This window comes from Lithobates pipiens, unplaced genomic scaffold (genome assembly GCF_037356315.1).
Source record: "Lithobates pipiens isolate NorthernLeopardFrog02 unplaced genomic scaffold, aLitPip1_a1.2 Scaffold_10, whole genome shotgun sequence".
NCBI lineage: Eukaryota > Metazoa > Chordata > Amphibia > Anura > Ranidae > Lithobates > Lithobates pipiens.
In genome coordinates this window covers 215,451,084-215,473,788 of record NW_027507686.1, presented here as the reverse complement: position 1 = coordinate 215,473,788, position 22,705 = coordinate 215,451,084, and the positions used below count along the sequence as shown (strand labels likewise).

Below are 22,705 nucleotides of genomic sequence, written 5' to 3'. Positions count from 1 at the left end.
GGGTTTTGTGTCATTCTTGGCTCCCTGCTCATTGGTTGATCACTTGTATCTCTTGCCGACAGAACACTTGCTGACGGAAGATGAAAGCGTCATCTCAGATGGTGAGATCTCTATGCATTAAAAGGGGACATGGTATAAGAGAGATGCAGGCTGCAACTGCTTAAGTCTCCTGTAAATTCTAGTTGTCTTTCACTTTTGCTTCAATACTCTGACTTGATGACCCGGATCAAGTGTAGACAAAAGGAATTGTTAACTTTCTGACTTTCACTCGCTGGATGATTGTTTTGCGTCAACCAGGAACATTAATACTGGTCACAGTATGGAAACTAGTGCATTCAAAAGGAAGCCAGGAATGGTAGTCTCCATATTTTTCCTATAACTGGCTAATTTTAAAGATAGTCTTTTATTCTGATTTACATGTGCAATAAATATTTTCCTAAGTAAAACCCAATGGCAGTGGTATTCACATATGAGTCTATTTCTGTCTGTTGGTGATATATTTGCTTTAATTTTCTTGTCGTTGCAAGGGACAGTTGCAATTGCTTGATACTATATTTTTTATAAGACTGTACTGTGTCTCAAAATGTACACCTAGATCCTATTAGTTCTGCTCCCTTAAATGGTTTATACTTGCAAAAGTGTGTCCTTTCCAGAAACGCCATATTTAAAGTAGAAGTCCAGACTAGAACTAACTAAGCTTAACTCTGCTCCCGCCCATCTTATAACTCCTATTCTTACTTCCCAGTAAAAGGAAGATGCTTACCCATAACTACTCTTGGGGCACTCCAGTCCGGTCACATGATCGGCTGCCGGCTTCTGGGTAGAGAATAGACAGCAGCAATGGATGCCCCATAATAAGCCCTATGGGTGGCATCACCACGCAGTCATTCCATCTGTTGGTGCCCTCTGCTCTCCCCTAAAACCAGCCACTGGGGAGAATGAGAATATGTGACTGGAACGGAGCTCTCTGAGAATAGATGAATATTCCTTTTTACAGGGCTTTTGGTATAGGAATTAGCAGGTGGGTGCCGTTTTAAGCATAGTTCTACGTTTTGCAATAAGCAAAGCAAATCTGATGTAGCTGCCATCACATTCAAGTTTTCTTTAATAATATATTGCCTGACCTGGAGATTTCTACCACTTCCTGGTGCTACCCCAGTGAGATGCCACCTTTTCCTGTAACGCTTCTCCAGAACACGCACACGCTTATCCACATCCCGCCCGGCCTAAAGCAAAATAGCAGCTTAATTATCCATGTCATGTGACATCCAGCAGGATATGCTGCCTATGGCGTATGCTCTTTACTATTTGCTCAGCTGTGTCTAATCACAGCTGATCACATTGTAACCCAGAAGTGCTGGTTATCCGTTTTTCCTCTGTGACAAGGCGTGAGTAGAGGAGAGCCAATGAGCAGCTCTCCTGATTGGGGGATGGCACCAGTGCAGACCCATCAAATATGCCTACAAGTGCCCACCTAGAATGCCAATCAGTTCCCCCCAGGGAGTCAGTGCCGCCTCATCAGTGCTGTCTAACCGTGCCATCTATCGTTGCCCATCAGTGACACCCACCATTGCCACCTATCAGTGCCCATCGGTGAAGTAGAAAACGTGTTTACAAAATTTTATAACCAAAAATGTATTGTTCTTTTGAAAATTTTTGGTCCTTCTTTTTATTAGTTTAGCAAAGAAAAAAAAACTGAACGTGATTAAATACCACAAAAAGAAAACTAATTGTGGGGAAAAAATTATAAAAATTTCATATGGGTACAGTGTTGCACAAGTGCTGAAAGATGAAAATTGTCATGGGCAGGAAGGGGTGAGAGTGCCCAGTATTGAAGTAGTTAATGCCCAGTCCACAGCTAAGGTGCGTTAACCCTTTTTTATTTATTTTTTTACAGATTTGGATGTTGCTAGTGACACAATATTCCTGATGCATTGCTTACGTATGATTGGGGATTACATTTCCTTCGACATGGCATACATGATTGAGTCTGCTTGCTGTCATCAGCAGCCCCCAGAAAGAGTTGCAGAGAGAATCTTGGAAGAAATGATTGCCAATGATGTGTAAGTTATTTTATTTTTTATTTTTTTTTTTTTACTTGGTTATTACAAGGTCCAAATAAAATTTATAGAATAGGCAACAAGGAAGATTTGATGGCCTGAATCTGGCATATTCCTTTATAAAGTGTACATAGTTAAAAGCAGTTTAAAGTTAAGTTAAAAGTGTAATTTCTGTCTGCTGCTTTGTTTCTCTATCGGCATGAGTCACTTATGACAAGTTTTTCTGACACCAAGAGAAAAATAGTGACGGGGAGGGATCTCCAGCTGATTGACAGCCTCAGCTCTGTTCCTCTGTTCCTGTGAGCTGTGGAAAGGGGGCATGTCTCTTCCCTCTAATCAGGTGTCAGACTTCTCCTCACTGAGCTCTGAAAAAATGAATACTGTGAAATTGTTCTTCCTGTTAACCATGGGTACATACACGGAAACGCGTGCAGTCATCATTGCTTTGCACAAAAAAGGGATTCACAGGCAAGGCTATTGCTGCTACTAAGATTGCGTCTAAATCAACCATTTATCGGATCTTCAAGGAGAAAGGTTCAATTGCTGTGAAGACGAAAGTATCTAAAAACACTGAAGCAGCAGACTTTGTAAAAATTATGTCATTCTCAAAACTTTTGGCAAGGGCTGTAACTTCAGCTCTGTCCCCCTTCTTTTTTTTTTTTTTTTTTTTTAAACTCAGACAAGCTTATAAATTTAGCACTGTGGCAGAAGACTGCAGATAGACAGATACAACTTATGTAGGAGGATTTGTTTCATCTCTGTGTATCATCTGAGGATAGTCTATTCACTGGGTATATGTAAGGGTTAAAAAAAAAGACTTTCACACTAGCGCCTAAGTAGTGTAAAAAAAAAAAAAAAAAAGCTGCTGGCACAGTACTCTGGTAAAAGTATCATAATATAAAGGCAAAATTGTGCAGAAAAAAACTACAGTAGTACCGGCGCTCAGACCTATCCCTTCTTTCTTTACAGCTGCGCTGCAAACCCAATTAAGCCTCCCCTTCCTGTGGATTAAAGATAAATGTACAATGTATATTTGGGGTTTGCGCCTCCTTGTGTTATTCCCTCCTGGGTGCGAAGAATTAAACTTAATTGACTTCTGTGCTCTCAATAAAAAAAATCATCACCCTAAGTAACTTCCTACTAAATCAAAAAAAAAAAAAATTATTTAGAATATGAACCATAAATTCCATGTGTGTCTCATTAAATCATAGTCCTTGTTATGCAATGGTTGTTTCAATTGGGTCCCATTGTCTCAATTCAATTCCCGTTTATCTTCTGGTGAATATTCCACAAGCGTCGCCAAAGAAAACCAAAACTCATTCAACGGATAACCAATCCTCAATCAACTCTCCTGTTAGCAACTCCTCAATATCCGTAAGGTCATACAAAGGTAAATAAAACCAACATAGTGTAAAACCGTTTCACCTTTAAGAAAATCTTTTAAAACAAATTGCACTCACATTTCAGTGTGTCTATTAGCCAACACCAAGCTTATCCAGCCATAAGAAAACAACATGGAATCGGGCAAGCCAATGGTGTTCCGCAGGTGGTACTCTTCTCCCTTCACTCGGCCAACCTGTTCCTGGCTATCCCTTTAAGGAAAAAATGTCTCCCACAGCTTCTACGCGTTTCGCAGTTAATGCGTCGTCAGGAAGCTATGGGGAACCCCTACCCACCCCCCTTTTATAATACCTTCAATTACCTGATGTTGTTTTTAGGTGTCACCGGAAGTAGCGTCGCCTCCAATTGTGCAGCACTAACTAATTATAGTGCTCAAAATACCTTCTGCAATATGACTCAAATGTGAGCAATATAGAATAAAGTGCTTATGTGTACAATAAATAAACTAAAATTCCATCAAATACATTTAACAATAAAGTCCTCATTGAAGAATAAGTAGTGGTTTCAAGTAAAATGAATGTGCAGTAGTGGAGAAACAGTCCTTTTAAAATAGATGCAGAGATGTCACCAGAAGAAGAAAATACAAAGGATGTCCAGGTACCCAGGGAAAGGTCACACCACCCTATGTGACAAATGGGAGGCTTACCGGAAGCTTGTGACCCCTAACAGGTGATCAACACAAGGCTTTTTTTTTATTATTATTTATTTTTATTTTTTTGTTATACATATAATCAAAATATATCATATTAATTCATAAAATGTTTTTGTTGTAATGCATATAAACAAATAAAATATCAAATTAGTCCGTAATATATTCCTATTGTGATACATAAAAACAAATAATATATCAAGTTAATCCGTAAAGTGAGAAAACAAACCTTGCACCTCTTTGATTATAAACATATAAGGGAAACATAGTAGAAACATTGATACATTCTGCACAAGATCTTGGACTCCTCCCATATCAATCATCAGTCTATGGCTACTTCCTCCAAGTGGGTTCAATTTCTCTTTTTCCATCATCCTTCTACTCCTCACCCTTCTACCCCAGCTCTCTACTCTCATCTATCTCCTCTACCTTCACTCCTCTCCACTAGATAAATCATCATTTAAAACATTACTAGGTTCTCTTAGAGCTGGGCAATTTTCTAAAAATCTTCTTTTTTTTTTTTTTTGAAGGACGCCGAGCCGGTCCTGAGGAGCTGCGGACAGGAGTTTTTAGGCGGATTAGGCTGAAGCCACGGCCTCGCCTAAAAACTCCGGCGCAGTGGTGAAAAAAAAAAATTGGTTTGACCTCTCAACTCGATTCAAGATTTAAAGCGGGAGTCCACCGGGACTCCGCGTTTTTTTTTTTTTTTTTTTTTAAAAGCCAGCAGCTACAAATACTGCAGCTGCTGACTTTTAAATAGTGACACTTACCTGTCCAGCGCGCCCGCGATGTCGGCACCCGAAGCCGATCGCTCGCTCGGCTGCCGGGTCCCGCCGCCATCTTGGGTATGGGAATCAGGAAATAAAGCCTTTCGGCTTCATTTCCCGGTTCCCTACTGCGCATGCGCGAGCCGCGCGGCGCAATCCGGACGGTCCCCGCTGCCTCTGGGAGCTGTGTGTTTCCCAGCAGGCAGCGGGGCACTTGCTGAAGGGGGCGGGCGCTTGCGGAACGGGGGCGTAACCTACGCTCGTTCCGCAGAGAGCTAGCCCGGAAGTGGGTGCAGTTACCTGGATTATCCAGGTAACTGCACCCCCCTCCCCCCTGAAAGGTGCCGATTGTGGCGCCGGAGGGGGGGGATTCCGATGAGCGGAGGTCCATTTTAGGGTGGACCTCCGCTTTAAATAGATTTTTTTCTCCAGCCCTAGGTTCCCCCCCAACGTGACCATATTTTACCACACCTTTGGGATATACCTCTATGCTTAAAATCTCAACCCATTGCTTATGGGTCGGAGGGGCAACAGATGTCCATTTTTGTAGAATGACTTTTCGTGCTAAATATAGGGATCTTATCCACATAGTATGCATATCTGCTGATAGTGCTCCATCAGGTGTTAACACAAGCCTTAGTTGGTACAGTCCTCCAAATTGTTTGTTATGGACTCCAACCACGGTCACAGATTTTTATATGAGCCTCTCAAAATTCATGTCTGCCCAAGCAAGATCTGCAGTTTCCAGCCCAGCCTGCCAGTCTCACCCATTATAAACATAAGGATGGAACAGAGAAGCCGACTTTGGTCGCCAGATTCCCAAATGGCTGCGATTGGGCAGCACATGCGGGATACGTCGTGCATTATAGCTTCGTCCTATGCATTTAGTCATTAGGGGCCAGTCATGTGTGATGAAACGTGTAGGGATCCTAGGACGCACGACGTACCACACGTGTGCGGCCCGATCACATAACACTGGGTCGGTTCAGGCAATCTAAAGCTCAGATTTGACTAGTTGTACTGCATAATTCTGCTTTCAAAGGTGACATTTTATAACAAAGTTAAACTTTTTCTGCTTTGGCAAGGTAGGCCGTGTGCTGTATTTTCATTGTATTGCTTTGCAGACCTCAAAGAACCATATAGCATCATAGTTTTAAATACAAATTTTCACTTTGCTCTTTGTTTTGTAGAGAAAATATCATGGAAGACATTCATAATAAACTGCAAGACATCAGAAATCCCCACCATGCCATCGGTAATCTGCTTCGAGAGATGGACTACGAAACATCTGTGGACATAGACCAGACTATGGACCTTGGTTAGTTTTAATTTATGCAATGATTTACAATGAACAAAGATCACCTCACTTTGCCATAGTTGTGATAGTGGGAGACACATAGCTGTATTCCATTGTTACAGCCACTAGTGGTTTATGCTTTGAATATTGTAGCTCTTATTGGAAGAACACAGCAGTACAAGCTGTTTGAGCACAGAATTGCCGGGTTTTTGTTTCTAGCACACTGGAGGTTCGGAGAGGAGACGTTGCGCTAATCATACAAAAGTAACTATTTCTAGTTTCTTATGGGTTCCAGTTATTTCCCCAAGTCGTCTTCCAGGGCAGCCCTTGAGCGATGGAGCTCACACACAGGAAACACATTGGCAATAATCTCTTTAAAAGGTGATCCCTGATCAGTCTTTGTGTTTCCTCCATCAGGAGGAGACCTGTTGCCTAAAGGACCTGAGGGGCTCCATCTCCCAAGGGCTGACCAGGTCAGGTGTCCAACAGGTGCAGCAGTCATAACAGATGGAATGGGAGCCTCTGCAGGGGGTCAATGGGCCTCACCGGAGCCATTGTGCAGCCACAGGCAACCCTCCTTAGCAGTGGGCAGGTGGTGTCCCGGATTCCAGCTCCCCTGATCTGAGCCCAGGTTCAGTGATAGGCACTGATACAGCGTCCCCATGACTGGCTCGGGCAGGGGGGCATGTACCCGCGGCTGGAAGCTGTTTGACCCGGAAACGCAAAGCGTCACTTCAGGGGGTGGACGACAGTGTCGGCATGCACCGGGGGAGCTGCTCCGGCCACCTTAAAGGCGTGGAGAGTGGGAATGGTGGCTGGTGCCGTTTTTTGCGTGGGAGCGGCTGCAGGAGTCAGTGAATCGCCACTGAAACTCCAGGATGCAGGAGGAAGATGAGCTCTCTCTATCTGCCCAGTCTCCCAGGGATGCAGGCACCAGCTGGACACTGGCAGGCACCCGGGGTGACCTTTTGTTGTCTATATAGGGAACAGCAGGCTAGTTGGTGGTGGTCTCTAGCAGGCTGGGACACTACAAGTGGTTCAGGTGTCACTGGGTGTGCACACTGTAATGGCTGAGTTAATGCTGATGCCTTTTTCTCACCGCCATGGGCCCCTGTGTTTTATGTTTTTGCAGGCAAAGCCCTCTAAAGGCCCAAAGCACACTCCCAGGAAGTGGAAAATGTGCTACCAAGATGCCCTTGGGATACACAGAGCTGCCATTTCAAGTCTCCAAAGACAGACTGGTTAAACAGTCTGATGGGGGCATGGTCTGGACATGTGTGGAAGTGAGTCTGGAGCTTCTGGCCTTTCTCAGCCTAAACCAGCTTAAAATCCAGCCTATATCCTTCAGAATTCCCTGGCATGTACTCTGCTGGGAAGAGGCAGGGAGAGTAAAAAAACATCCCTCACACCGCAGACAAGTGGAAAAATCCAGCGATACTTCTCGAATACACAGAGGGCCTCCCTGGCTACCAAGATGGCCGATCCCATGCTGCTTGACCACCAAGAAGGCCACCATCTCGGGACCCCGCTACTTCCCCAACGGCCTTGATTATCCCAGATGGGCCTTGACACCCCGGCAGTGTTCTGACCAGATCCCCAGGGTTCACAACACATGGCGCTCACCCTGAGAGTTGATGCCGAATTAAGGGGGCTGCTGCAGGCCTTGCCCATGAGGTCAAACATTGAGGCCCTGGTTAGCAAGCTTGAAGCAACTCACCGCAAAGAAATAACATTGGTCCGGAAAGATGTGAAACTGCTTTTGGATCAGATGGGGTTGGGTGAGTCCTCGGCGGCAGCGCTGGAGAAACTGATGCTAGTAGCTGAGAACCAACAGACATCCCAGGCAGCTATGATACTCACCCAGCAACTCCTAAAGCATACCCATTTTTCCACCGGGTTCTTTGTTCCTAAGATTTTATCCCAATTTATTATCTTCTAGCATGGATCGTAGTTTAGGGAAGTTGGTTCTTTTGAAATTCAGAGTCTTTGTATTCCCCTTATGTTTCCCATTTGTGTGATTTATACTAAAACGCATTAACCTGTGATCGCTGTTTCCTAACTTACCCCGTATTTCCACATCTGTGATCAGGTCTGTGTTGTTGGTAATCAGTAGGATTAGTAACGCTTTGTTTCTAGTTGGTGCATTTACCATCTGACCCATGAAATGCAAGACCTTTAGGAACTGGCAAGCCTTGGATGAATGTGCGGTTCCTTCCACCCAGTCTATGTCTGGATAATCAAAATCCCCCATTATAATGACACTTCCCATTCTTGCCACTAATAGGAGGTCTGCCTCCTTCCTATGGTTAGGGGCCCTATAGCATACTCCCAGTATTACTTTCCCCTTTGTTTCCTCCCTTTGTAGCTCTACCCATAAGGATTCCACCTCCTCCCTTGCTCCCTTAGGGATGTCATCTCTCACATTCACTTGTACATCATTTTTGATATACAGGCATACCCCTCCCCCTTTTTTTACCCTTTCTATCCCTGCAATATAGGGAATACCCTTGAATAGTTGCCAGCCAATCATGAGAGCTGTCGAACCAAGTCTCTGTAATTCCTACAAAATCAAAATCCTCCTTGTACAACAGTAGTTCTAGTTCTCCCATCTTGTTTGCCAGACTCCTGGCATTGGTGAACATGCCACGTAGTTTAGACCGGTCGCATATCTCCTTATTTGGTGCTCTGGGGTTCCAAATAGGACTTGTTACTATACTTACCTCGAGTTTAGGTGCTTTAGTCAACCTACCACTAATGCCCCCAATACTATCCTGGAATATGTTCCGTGCTGGCTATCTCTACCTCTGTGCCGAACCCAATCGCCCAGTAGACAACATACAGTTCGGTGCTTACGGTCTTTATGACAGATTGCCCTCTCGGTCCTTCTAAGAATTGAGTCCCTTACCACCAGAACCTGTCTTATCTTTACTCCAGACCTCACTGGAAGAGTTATTCCCCTGGTAGCTAGAGCAGTCACTTAGCACCAGCAGTGCTTGTCCCTCAATGAGGCATACATATTGGACTGTTCCAGCCCAAGATTGGCCTCCCTGACTCTTTCCCCTCTATCCTTCCTGACTGTCACCCATCTACTCTACTTTAGTGCCTGCACTGCTTTGTCCCCACTTGCCTCTGTACTGGTCCCTGCCATCAACTGCTGGGTACGATCCCAACTCTCCTCTAGTTTGGAGGGACTTCAGTGTTGACAGTTGTTTCACTAGATTTAGAACTTGGGCTTCCAGGGAAACAATGTACTTTTTGCACAGTAGCATTTGCCCTGAACGCATACATGCCACAAAATGTACACTGAGTCACATGTCCACAGCCGCCGGGCATCATACCCACTAATTTAATGGGGATTGGGGGTTATACTCTGTCCAAATTAACAACTAGCTTCCTGACACTAATACTCAATACACAGGTTCTCAACAAGACAATACGCAGGCACTTACAGCCTCGGCTTCTGTGTTTTGTCCTGGTGACCACTCCCCAGTGGCACTGTGAAAAGGGGAAAATCAAGCTTTTAGTTGCCACCAGATAAGGGTCAAAAGAGAAATCTTCCAAGGAGAACTAAGAGAAGATTTCCCTTCACTTTCTGTTAAAATAAAGTAAAATCTCCTCAATGACGGGCAGATAGAAAATAAATAAAATAACTATTCCCTCTTCCATCCAGAATGGGGAGGAAAAAAGGTGTTTTTTTTTGTTTGTTTTGTTTTTTCTTATGATCTTACATCCTTACATCTTTGTATGTCCTAGGTCAACCTCTGAACGTACGAATGAACCTCTCCAGTCTGTATGGCAGCACTATAGCCTCCAGCATAGTATGTCAGGCTGTCTGCAAAATATCCCTCACGCGCTTCTTGATTTGCCGGGACTTGCTTATCCTTCAGCACCTCCTGCTAAGGATGGGAGATGTGGTAAGTGCACTGAGGCATGTGTAAAAATATGGAGCACAATGATCTGAAACTTAACTGTTTTTTTGTTTTTTTTTTGTCTTGGACAGGTGTTTGCTGGACCAAGTCACCTATTGCAGACCCAGCAAGAGCTGATACCTCGCACCTCTCAAATGCTACTGTCCTACTATGTCATTCGATGGGGAAGCCAGTGTCTGGCATCGGTTATTCCTGTGGACACCCTGTGAGTCTCCATTACTATTTGTTTTCTGTGATGCAGATCTTCACGCTACATTAAGACCTGCTAAACCTTGTGGTTGTAAAATCTGAACAAAGCCTATCCCTCTAGTGCTTGTCTCAATTCGGAGCACCAAGTGTAATTTCTGTCCTCTGCTCAGCTTTCCTGACGCCAAGGGAAAAATGGTGACTGGGGGGACCTCCAGCTGATTGACAGCCTCAGCTCAGTTCCTGTGTGCTGGGTGGATGTTTGCTTTCCATCCAATCAGTTCTCAGAGCTCACCTCTTTAACTCTTTAGTAACTTCAGCTCCCCGGCCCCTGCTTTTTAGAGCTGAGAGATCCTGTGCAAATTCTGCACTTTGGATAGATGTAGGAAAGAGATACAGCTTATGTAGGCCGATATGTTTCATCATTGTGTATCACCTGAGGCTAGTCACTTTGGGTATATGTAAGGGTTTACAACTACTATAAGGACACTATGAGCATTTCCCAGACTTTGCAGTTCTTAATTCCAGCTTTGAAAGAGCTAAATAATCCAGGTTATGAAGTTGATTAATTTTTAATTTGTTCTCCTTGCATCCTATTTATTTTTTATAGAGAATCTAACCTCCAGCACTTATCAGTTTTGGAGCTGTCTGATTCACCAGCATTCACTCCAGGAAGCAGATATAGTAAGTGTACCTGTTGCTTGCACACTAAATTTACCCACAGACCTTTCCAAAGCAGCATTTATCTATGCATGTACAATTTGGCCACTGAAGATTTTTTTTTTTTTTTATTAATGAAAGATCATTGTACAAATGAGCACAAGGTGTGGGCATTATAGTAATTTATCAGAAAATCTTTGTTGGTCTATCACACCTAAATTTAGCTTGGTGCTATAAAATCGAATCATGTTTTTGATTCTTATACATCATGGATGCTACAAGGGTAAACTGTTCCTAATGGAATTCCCAGTTCCATTCATCTCTATGGCCAGATGAGGATGACACGGCTATGGAGGTATATGAAGCTAGAGTGAATTTGTCAACCCAAAAAAGGAAATACTAATTTCAGGGTGGAACTGTTTTTTTTCTAGTTCTACAAAACAATGTTTTGGACACATGGAATCTTTCAACCTGGCACCATGTTCTATGCTTCTAACTCCCTGAGACATGTTACACCCATGTTTTGCACACTCCACGCTTGTATGGCGTGGATGCTCCACTCTACGCTTGTATGTATAGTGCACATGAGCTTGTGAAAATGAGTTGGGTTTTCTGAAGCTGGTACATGATGGATTATGGCACTGTCCTCTGCATTTGAGATTTCAATGTGTAGTTTTTACCTGTGTGCATTAATGCCCATAAACACATACTGTAGGTCCTCATGCTGCAGTGTTTTAAATAGCATGCAACTTTTTGATTACCAGTATTACCATTATTCCAAGTGATCACATCCTGTTATGTCACTAGCAGGGTCACTGTAGATGAAAAATAATCACCATGTCCTGATAATGCCCCAAATTTTCTATAGATTTTGTTTTGTTGAGCGTGCTCAATTTGTCTTTATTTTCTGTAGTTTCTGGGCCTCAGACGATCGTGGAGTTGTTTTTCCAGGATGTGGCTAGAAAACGGTTGTCCCAGATCTTTGCCCGTTCCAGCGCCGCGCAGACGCACACTCCTCTGAACTGGCCACAGCTGATCACAGATATCATCACTTATCTTCTTCAGCATCTGTATCCTTACCTCGGCCAGCTTATGTCTGTCTACATAATGTGCATATAAACCAAACGAATCGCAGAATCTTTGTCATGATATAATTTATTTTAAAAAATTGTTTTTTTGTTTTTTTGTCACTTTAAAATAGTTTTTTGTCAGCTTGGTAAAACTGAATTCTTAACATGCCAGGCAACTATGGCTGTTAGGAATGCTTTCATTCACTGTAGTAGCATTTGCTATATACCAGTAAGTGACATTGTCTTCATGAAGCGATATGGCTGACTTCCCCTCTACTGCAGAGTTGCTTGCACAGTACTTCTGCCACTCAGGAACAATGTTGTATTCTTTCTGTGAATACTAGCCATTCTCTGATTGGCCAAAGTGGAGATTGTGATAACATCCACCCACCTCTCCACCTTGGTCAATCAGAGCACACCTCCTATTAATTAAAAAAAAAAAATACAATGCTGTTCATGAATGGCTGAGGTACCAGTCAAGTGACTTAGTTTCCAGCTGCACTGGAGAAGTTGGCTGTACCCCTCCATGAAGACAATGTCACTTACTGGTATATAGCAAATGCTACGACTTTGTTTTATAGCATACCCAGAAGCCATAATTTTCTGCTATAGTAAGAATTTCTTTTAACCAGCCTGGCCCAAACCAAGTATTTTAAAGTAACGGGAAACCTGGCAAATCTACAACTTTTATTAAAGAATGTTACCCCAACATTTCATTTTCATGATATTTGCCTGCTATATACCAAAATCTATGAAAAAGTCCCCTGTTCTTTGTATTGCTTCCTTTGTGTGAAATACCTGGTGTTCCTGCCAGTCCCTCTGCTTTCCTATTAGAAACTGACTACACTGCACATGAGCACAGCATGGTCAGTTTCCTGGCTGTGCTGGGAGCTCAGCCTGCTCCCCTCCAATGATCAGATTGTCCTGATGTGCTCCCTGCACAGCCATTCACTGGGAAGCTCATTGTACTGCTGTTTCTCCTCCCCAGGTCTCTGAGCTCCTTATGCAGCTGAGAACAGAGTGTATGTGATATCACTTATGAAAAAAAAGGCAACAAAAAGAAATTAATTTAAAGTGTGCTTTTGCATGTATACACAAATGTTTTGCCTTTGATTTATATTTTAAACTGGGATGTTTTACAAGTAGAAGGTTTACATATGTACTTTCAGGGGTCTCAAACTGGCAGCCCTCCAGCTGTTGCGAAACGACAAGTCCCATGAGGCATGGAGCAGATCCCCGTGTGAATCATATTCTGTGTAACCAAACCCTTTATGTGACTTGGTTAGACTCGCATGTTTACCTAGTGACATAGGGGTCAGCGGGAGGAACCATAGTGGTTAGTAGGGGGCACACATTTTCTGCCATGCTTAGATAGCAAAGGTACCCATAGCGCTTTACGAGATTGAATTTTCAATACTCCACCCTCCTCAAAGGTGAGTATTTACTGCTCTTTCACAGTGTGAAGTCAGTTTAACTTTTGTTAAGGGCTGGTTTAAATTTGAATGTGAAGATTGGTATGTGTGGTATTGGGTTGTGTAGCATTTTGATAATTCATTCCATTGGTCCTTAACTTGAATACATCTAGATGGCCAGGCAATCCTGGTTTCCTCTTTCCTGAGTGTTTGATGAGAAGCTGTCAGTACACTCAGCTACAGGTGGGTTCACAAACCATTACATTAGAATGTCTTCAATAGGACAGTTCTGAATGTCCGTGGAAGTTGATGTGTCCCCAAACAATACGGAAATTCTTTCTCGTTATAAAATCCTGTTTCTTGTTGTGTTCATTGGGGGACATGAATTGCATCAGTTTTTATTTTTATTGGTAAATTCACTGTGCTCTGTAGTATTAGTCACGTGGCATCGGTCAGTTCAATAGAAACCGTCCGACATTCGGCCCGTGTGTACTGCAGCGGGGCCAACAGAAGCCAGCTGTACAGCAGGGGAGATCGCTATGCTATTATTGGCATGTTGGTACAGTGGTTCTGACCTGGGCTGTCAGGTTTATTTATTTTTTATTGTTCAGTCCACTGAAAAACTAGCAGTGTGTGCTAGGCTTTATTCATCCTCCCCACCCCAATAAACTCAAGAATTTTTTTTTTAGCAGACCTCATTCTTGCAGAAACACTGTTTGATTCCCATGTAACAGTAAGGCTGCACACCATTCACATCTGTTATAACTTTGTTCATCAAAAATGCGTCACACCGAGCTCCTCCCTTTTCACATGTTTTACTCTAAACAGCCCCTAATAATTAAGCACTCTCTTGATTGAAACATTAATCAGAGGGAGGAGGCTGGTAAAGTGTGGATTTACATTTGTATGAAAAAAATGATTAGTGGGTGAGCACTCATGACTTTTATAGGGTGGGGAGCGTTGAGCAGTGCAAGTTTGATTTTTACATCAAATGCACCTGAAAATTTTGTGGATTATTTTTTTTAATGTACATTTTCTTTTTTTTCCCCACTTTTTAGGAGTATGTACGACTGCTACAGCCCTGGTGTCAAGTGAACGTTGGTTCTTGTCATTTTATGATGGGCCAGTGCTATTTGGTCATGGGTGAGGGACATAAGGTGAGTTTTACACAATAAGATAAGTCTAGATAAAACATTTGGTATAGTTTACTAATCCAGCAAATTCCATGTAGAATATCTGAAAAAGAAAGCTGCTGTTTTTGTTGGCGGGGGGGGTGGGTGCTGGGTTGACATGCTAATTAGGTAGAGAAGTCCTTTTGTCATGACATTTAGGTCACTAGCAGTCAGCAGCTATATATAGTGTTTGTATTGCATTTTTGTTTGGGAAGCACCTTAAGCTGATTTCCCTGTGTAAAGAACTTTTTTTCCCTCAACTCATTATTGCAAAGGGAAAAACTCTGCTCTCATGCAGCAGCTAGAGAAATTCAGTCTTGGCTTCTTATTAACTGAAAGAGTTGCACGTTCCCTGTTTGAAATGGAGGTCAACCACACTGGAGACTTGTGCCCTGTACACACGGTTAGACTTTCTGACGGAAAATGTATGATCGGAGCTTGTTGTCCGAAATTCCGACCGTGTTTAGGCTCCATCGGAATTTCCGTCGCACAAAATTGGAGATCTGGTTCTCACATTTTCCAACAGCAAAATCCATTTGCGCAAATTCCAATCGTGTGTATACAATTCCGCCACGCATGCTCAGAACCAAGCAGAAGAGCAGCACTGACTATTGAACTTAATTTTTCTCGGCTCGTCTTACGTGTTGTACGTCACCACGTTCTTAACGTTTGGAATTTCTGACCAAGTTTGATGCAACATCTGTTGGAAAAAATCTGATGGATTTTGTTGTTGGAATGTCCGATCATGTGTACAGGGCATAAGAATTTCTGTTAGTACTGTTTGCAGCCTACAAGACTGCTATGAACCATAAAGCTGTCTCTATATTCATCAACTGGGGTAAAAAAGAATTGCCAGGAGGAGCCCAAATCTGTGTTCAGGTGGGAGAAATCAATGCTCGCTTGCATTGCATGCTGCCTTTGTCATAGCAATTAGTATCCTAAGATGCTGATTCTACGGCAGTACCTTAATTTCCTGTTGTGACTTTGCTATAGGCTCTAGAATGCTTCTGCCAGGCAGCTTCTGAAGTGGAGAAAGAGGATTTCCTGGAGAAATTGATTCATGTGGAAGAAGGGGATACACCTTCCACAGCCCGTCTGCAGTATTATAACAGAGTAAGTGTAATAATAACCTGTATCTCATGACATGTATTGTATGGGAGGCACTTGGTAAACTTGCTTGTTTAGAGAATGCTCGTCTTGAGTTAAAAGCTGAGCTCCAAGCAAACAGTTAAATACACGGACACCTACCAGAAATTAGCCCTACCCACCAAAAATATTGTATTTCTATTTGTCCTGTCCTCAGATCTACACAGCTCTGCAACACAGCCCAGTCTGGCAGAACAGAAGACCTGATTTTTGTATATTGCAGTTGGGTATCATTGATAGGTCTTGTCCCTCCCACAGCTTGTAACTGGACAGTGAATAGAGGAGCAGCCGACTGTATGTTTTACTTAACTTGACCTTGTCAACATAAAGGTCACGTTCTATGACAGGGTCACTAACTACAGCAGAAAAACCAACTGATCAACTGCCCTACCAGTGAGGCCTGTGCTGTTTGATGGGGCTCTGTAAATCTCAATCCTGGGTGGGCAGAAATACAAATCTTTTGGCAGGTAAAGCATCACTGCTAACTATGTATTTCACCTGTGTTTTTCAGTTTTCTTGGGGTGCAGCTTAAAGCAGACTTCCACCCACTTTCGAGAGGTGGTCTTAAAAGAAAGACTACCCCTCCATCCCTCATTTTTGGATAGTAAAGAAATTTTTTTTTTTGCTTTTATAGTAACTTTTTATGAAGTACAGCCTGTACTTCCAATCCACCCGGTCTGCAGCGCAGGATGTCGTATCCTCTTGTGTGGGCGAGTTTGATTGTGTAGTCTTCAGTCCCTGTCTACTCCCTCTGGCATGGCTATAGGAGTAATCTTGTAGTTCCTCTCGCACTACCTTTTATTGGATTACCAAACTTGGAGATGCTCTACTAGAATTCCCCTGTCTGGTTGATGAGACATACAGTACTTTGAACATGGTGGCTAAGTGGTTAGTGCTTCCACCTAGCAGCACTAGGGTTGTCGGTTTGAATCTCAACCGTGGCATTACCTGCCTGGAGTTTGCATGTTCCCTCTGTGCCTGTGTGGGTTTCCTCTGGGTCCTCCGGTTTCCTCCCACACTCCAAAGACATGCAGGTAGGATAATTGTCTCCGGTCTAAATTGGCCCTAGTATGTGTATGTATGAATGTGAGTTGGGGACCTTAGATTACGCTCCTTGGGGGGGGGGGGGGGGGGTAGATGTGAAGGTACAAAATTATATATATGTAAAGCGCTGCGTAAATTGACAGCTCTATAAAAGTACCAATAATATATCAATATATTAACTTTTTTTATTTGTACTGGCAAGTAGCATGTTGTAGGTTGTATGCCCTTCAAGTCTACCTTACTTTGGTACTAAGCACAGTAATTTGTTTTGTAACTGTAGGTCTTGCGGCTCCTAGAGGACATGGGATTACCAGAGCTGGTCATTCAGCTGGCCACTCTGGCTATTTCAGAAGCTGCAGATGACTTGACAAGTCAGGTAGTAGCACGTACTAAGTTGCTAAACTTTTACATTTAGTTGACTTGTACCTTGTTAATTGAACAAATTGTTTCCTTCCAATTAGGCGGCTTTAAGGACTCGAATTTTCAAACATTACTTGGATTTGGGACACAACCACCAAGCATATGAGTCAATGACACAGATTCCTGATCACAGCAGGTAAACAGAAGCTTTTATTTATTACACCAATTGTTTTGCTGTTCTCAGTGTCATTGCGTTAACTTCTTTTTTTTTTTTTTTCCCTCTTGTTGCAATCTGTAGTCTTGCAGTAACTAGTGTCCTATACTGAATTAAAGGTAACCGGTCACTTAGTGTAACCCTGTTGTATAAAAAGGATCCAGCATGTAACATTCTATAAAAGAAGCAACTAGATACTCGCCTTTCCCAAAACATCGAAAACCCAAATCTTCCTTTTCTTACATGATTTCTGGCGCCATTGACAATCCACACTTCAGGGTGTGTCAGGTAGCGTGTCGTCTGTTGGGTGCTGTAGTTTCTCCTGACGGTTGTTACGTCACTGCATGAGCCAGAGAGGTAAGTATCCAGTTGCTTTATTATGCTGCATGGTGGGTTCTTTGTGTAGGCAACAGTTGATTTAAGACCATTGTGCAAAGCACATGCCATACTTACCCTTACCTGACTTGGGTTTGTCCAATGTATAACTTTGCTTGCTAGCAGCTGACCTGTTTTTAAGGGCATGCCCAGACGATGCCTACCAAAATGCATTGGTCTGATCACTGTTGTTTACATTGAAGCGACAGGTTATCTTTAAATTTCTAGACTGCCCAACACTAATACTTCCATGAGGGAAAATGATTCTTCCACCAGCCTCTTTTGTTCCTTAATCAGAATTCTCTCCAAATTGATATACCATTCCTACCAGCTACTATGGCCATTACAAGGCAGTGTTCACTGCTGAACATTAAAGTGGATGTAAGCCCACTCTCATCCTTTCTAACTACTGCAATATTGGTTATCTAGAAGGATATACATGCCTCCTGCATGTATACTTATCTGTCAAATGTCTCCCCTCTGTATGTTATGAGACCCAAAAAACTGCAGATTTTGAGGGTGGGTCTGTTTTCCAGGGCTCAGTGGGCGGAGTCGTGATGTCAATAGACTCCCAGCCCACCTCTACACTCCCCTTATCAACATGCATTTTCTCCTGTGTATTTCTTATGCTGAACTTCTATGATCACTAACATCTAGTCAAAACCCAGAAAAGTCCCCACATGACTTCAGCATGCCAAATCATGCTGAGGTGTGGAACAGCCAATCCTTGCAGAGCTGCTGAAGAAAGGAGCAGGGGTGGGAATGAAAAAATAATGCATGTCTTAGGCTAGTGCACGAGATATGTAAATCACCTGTCAATCACAGCAAGGGGGAAGAACGGACAATGTTTTCCAAGTTTGTCAGTTTTATTTCACTGAAAAAAAATGAGGATTGCTCAGGGCTGGATTAACTTTGTGGCAAGACTGGGCACAGCTGATCTTAAATCCCATACTCTATATTGTGCCAGACAAAAAAAAAAAAAAAAAAAAATTTGGGTTTACATCCACTTTAATTTCTTTTTCCAGTGAGAACAGCATGTCTGGGGCTCCTTGTTTGGCGTCATAAGTAATAGTGAGTAGCATTAGCTTGGCTCCAAAAACTGATAATATAAGAAGCCAGTAGAGTGTTCAACTGAAAAAAACAAAAACTATTTTTTATTTGAGATGGACTTGAAAGCCACCTCCATCCAAAACTGGTATGTCATTGTTGTAGTTGCTGGTAAATTGTCATGATTTCTTCCTGTATTTTTTGGGTTTTGTGATGGTGACGAGAACTCCTTGTTCCAAAATTTTAATGGGAATAAAAATGCCCAATCTTAAATTTTTCTAATTTATTCTGTTGATGTAAAATGAACAGCTAAAAGTAGTGCCATTGTTATGGCCAGAGGGAAGAATCATAATTCAGTATGGGTAAAATTTGCCATTGAAGTGTCTGGAAGGAGTAAAAGGTTTGTTGCATACAGGAGACCTTCCATTCAAAATTAAAATGTGTCTTTAGTGGAATCAAAAAAAAGCTGTAACCAATTTATGTATCTCACATGATTGATGTATTGGATAGTTGGCTTGTGGTATGTAGTATTATATTTTATAGTAAACAAGGAAACAAATGTCAGTGCTTTTCTTAATAAGATGACTGATCTACAACATATGTGCTTTTCACTCAAAAGGCAACAGGACTGTTTGCGACAGCTGGTCGTAGTTCTGTGTGAACGCTCTCAGCTCCAAGACCTTGTGGAGTTTCCGTATGTGAATCTACATAATGAGGTACCCCAAATCTTTAGTGCAGCAGTCAGTGTGTTTATTTTAACCCAGCTTTCTGGAATAATTCTGACCACATCCCTTTGTTGCCACAGGTTGTCAGTATCATCGAATCTCGAGCCCGTGCTGTCGACCTGATGACCCATAATTACTACGAGCTCTTGTATGCTTTCCATATTTACCGACACAACTACCGGAAAGGTAACCATTCCTGCCATCCCTGCTTTCCTGTTCCATTGGGTACACTATATATCAAAAAAGTATGTAGATACCTGATCATCACACCTTTATGGCCACAAATATGTGGATGCCCTTCAAAATTAAAGTGGATCTTTAAAGCTGTAGTAAACTGACTTTTTTTTTTTTACCTGCAAGGCAAAGTTATAATGTGCTAGCATGTATAGCATACTAGCACATTATGTAAAACTTACATTAAAACGAAGCCCTCCAGCGGCATGCTGTCACCGCTGAGAGGGCTTCCATCTTCACCTGGTATTCCGTCCAGGTTGGCAGACTCTGGTACTTTGAAGGAGCTGTAACGATGTCACTCCCACGCTGGAGCCCCTGCTCATGGCACAGGGCTCTGAAGGAACAGCACGGTATGCCGTTCCTTCCACGGCTTTCCAAGAAAATATCGCCTAAACAGTGCACATTTAGGAGATATTTGCTGTACCAATAGGCAAGTCTTGCTATAGGCTTAGCTATAGGTAAAAATTGTCCATGAGAGTTTTTACTCCTACTTTAACATAACAAATATGTGAACAGGCAGGCTTTTTATTGCAGAAGATATAAACACTTTCTTCTGCAATAAAGGTTTTTCTCTTGCTTGTTTGCAATCTGCCTTTTGATGTACACTGAGCTTTGCATATGCAGGTCAGTGTACAATTTTGGCTTCTGACAGGCTGAATGAACCCTCCCATGCATGGGCTCGTTATCCTAGCACGGCCAATTAAGATGGCGGAAGATCTCGAACATGAAAAGACGGGGGAATTTGGCAGTGCTAGCGAGTGAGCTTGCTGACGTTGCATCACTGAAGGGTAGGTGCATATTATTCTGCTTTAATGAGTGATGGCCTCTTTCTGTTCCAGCATGACTGTGCACGCAGCCAACTCCATAAACATAGTTTTGTTGCAGAGAAATATGAATGGAGCTGGTGTTGTGAAAAAGTATTTTTGCCCCCTTCCTTTTTTTATTTTATTTTTTAATGATCTGAATCATTTAAGTGTGACAAATATGCAAACAAATTTGAATATTACTCAAAGATAACCTGAGTAAATCCAAAATGCAGGGGAAAAAAGCTGTGAAAACCTGCCTGGCCCTATGGGAAAAAGTAATCCCCCCCTCCCCCTTGCTAAATCATGAATGACCTGTGATTAACCACGTTTTATGGAAAGTGGAGCTAACTTTAACTTGCCACACCCAGGCCTGATTACTGCCAGACCTGAATCAAGAAATCACTTACCGTATATACTCGAGTATAGGCCGACCCGAATATAAGCCGAGGCCCCCAATTTACCCCCAAAAAAACTGGCAAACTTATTGACTCGTGTATAAGCCGAGGGTGAGACATGCCTGTCCATCCCTGTGTGTCCGTCCATCCCTGTGTGTCCGTCCATCCCTGTGTGTCCGTCCATCCATCCCTGTGTGTGTGTGTGTCCATCCATCCATCCATCCCTGTGTGTGTGTGTCTCCATCCATCCATCCATCCATCCCTGTGTGTGTGTGTCTCCATCCATCCATCCATCCATCCCTGTGTGTGTGTGTCTCCATCCATCCATCCATCCCTGTGTGTGTGTGTATCCATCCGTGTGTGTGTGTGTGTGTGTGTCCAGCCTACCTGTGTCCCGAGCCTTTGTCCCGAGCCTCCGTCCCGTGCCTTGCCTCCGTGCCTTGCCTCCGTGCCTTGCCGCCGTGCCTTGCCGCCGTGCCTTGCCGCCGCCGTCCCGTCCCGTGCCGTGCCTTGCCTTGCCTCCGTCCCGTGCCCTCTTCGTCGGCGGCCATTGTAAAATTCAAAAGCTGCGCCGCCGCCTTCGCCTGTGATAGGCGGAACACTGAATTTCCCAGCAGCCTGTGTTCCGCCTATCACGTACATCGTATCATCCTCGTCCGTAGTACGAGGATGATACGATGTCCGTGATAGGCGGAACACAGGCTGCTGGGAAATTCAGTGTTCCGCCTATCACAGGCGGAGCCGGAGGCGCGGCTTTTGAATTATAGAATGGCCGCTGTCTGTCTGCTCGACACGCTGATCGAGCGGGCAGACAGCGATGACTCGAGTATAAGCCGAGGGGGGCACTTTCAGCCTCAAAAAAGAGGCTGAAAATCTCGGCTTATACTCGAGTATATACGGTAAGTAGAAGCTGTCTGACAAAAAAAAATCTCAAACACATCATGCCACTGTCTGAAGAAATTCAAGTACAGAAGAGAAACCAAGTATTTGACATGTATCAGTCTGGAAAGGGTTACAAGGCCATTTCTAAGGCTTTGGGACTCCAGTGAACCATGGTTGGAGCTATTATCCACAAATGGGCAAAACTTGAAACAGTGTTGAACCTTCCCAGGAGTGGCCGGCCTACCAAAGTTACTCCAAGAGCATGACGACTCATCCAGAAGCTCATAAAAGAACCTAGAACAACATCTAAAGAACTGCAGGCCTCACTTGCCTCGGTGAAGGTCAGTGTTCATGATTTAACAATAAAGGCCCAGACACATGATACGAAAATCATATGGAATAATTTGTACGACGAGCTGTCTGACGATTTTAATATTGTTGGTACGGTGCTTTCGACAGATGATTTTGCTTTTTCGTCAGACAAAAGCTGGATGTGCGGACTAAAATTTTTGTCGGCTGTGAACTCAACGTTCAATTTCCGTGCAAAAAAAAAATTGTAAGCGCAAGACTACGCATGCTCATAAATGAAAGAATAAAATAAAAATCTATTCAACACATTACGTCACTTCTGACGTACGAAAATGTTCATATTGTGAGTAACCTCTTCACTTTCGATATGAGACTAAGATGCCACAAAAAACGGTCGTCCGAAAATCTAACCGTGTGTACGAGGCTTAAGAGAGACTGGGCAAAAAATAGCAACCATGGGAGAGTTCCAAGAAGAAAGCCACTGTTGATGAAGAAAAACATAAAGGTTCGTTATACATTTGCCAAAACAATACTGATTATCCCCAAGAATTTTGGGCAAATATTC

The 22,705-nt window shown here is 43.0% G+C and overlaps 1 protein-coding gene across 2 annotated transcripts in view; it reads left to right on the top strand.

Annotated features, from left to right (window-relative positions):
- The window catches only part of NUP160 (nucleoporin 160), a 69,609-nt gene that overhangs the window by 32,604 nt on the left and 14,300 nt on the right, over window positions 1-22,705 (top strand). For both annotated transcript variants that reach the window (XM_077460954.1, XM_077460953.1), the window contains exons 14-27: window positions 2-101; window positions 1,898-2,063; window positions 6,068-6,195; window positions 9,928-10,088; window positions 10,175-10,308; window positions 10,900-10,973; window positions 11,863-12,019; window positions 13,605-13,674; window positions 14,490-14,588; window positions 15,597-15,716; window positions 17,074-17,169; window positions 17,255-17,349; window positions 19,409-19,505; window positions 19,595-19,700. In XM_077460954.1, coding sequence (XP_077317080.1) covers window positions 2-101; window positions 1,898-2,063; window positions 6,068-6,195; window positions 9,928-10,088; window positions 10,175-10,308; window positions 10,900-10,973; window positions 11,863-12,019; window positions 13,605-13,674; window positions 14,490-14,588; window positions 15,597-15,716; window positions 17,074-17,169; window positions 17,255-17,349; window positions 19,409-19,505; window positions 19,595-19,700 — 1,603 coding nt within the window. The remainder of the gene's footprint in view (window position 1; window positions 102-1,897; window positions 2,064-6,067; window positions 6,196-9,927; window positions 10,089-10,174; window positions 10,309-10,899; window positions 10,974-11,862; window positions 12,020-13,604; window positions 13,675-14,489; window positions 14,589-15,596; window positions 15,717-17,073; window positions 17,170-17,254; window positions 17,350-19,408; window positions 19,506-19,594; window positions 19,701-22,705) is intronic.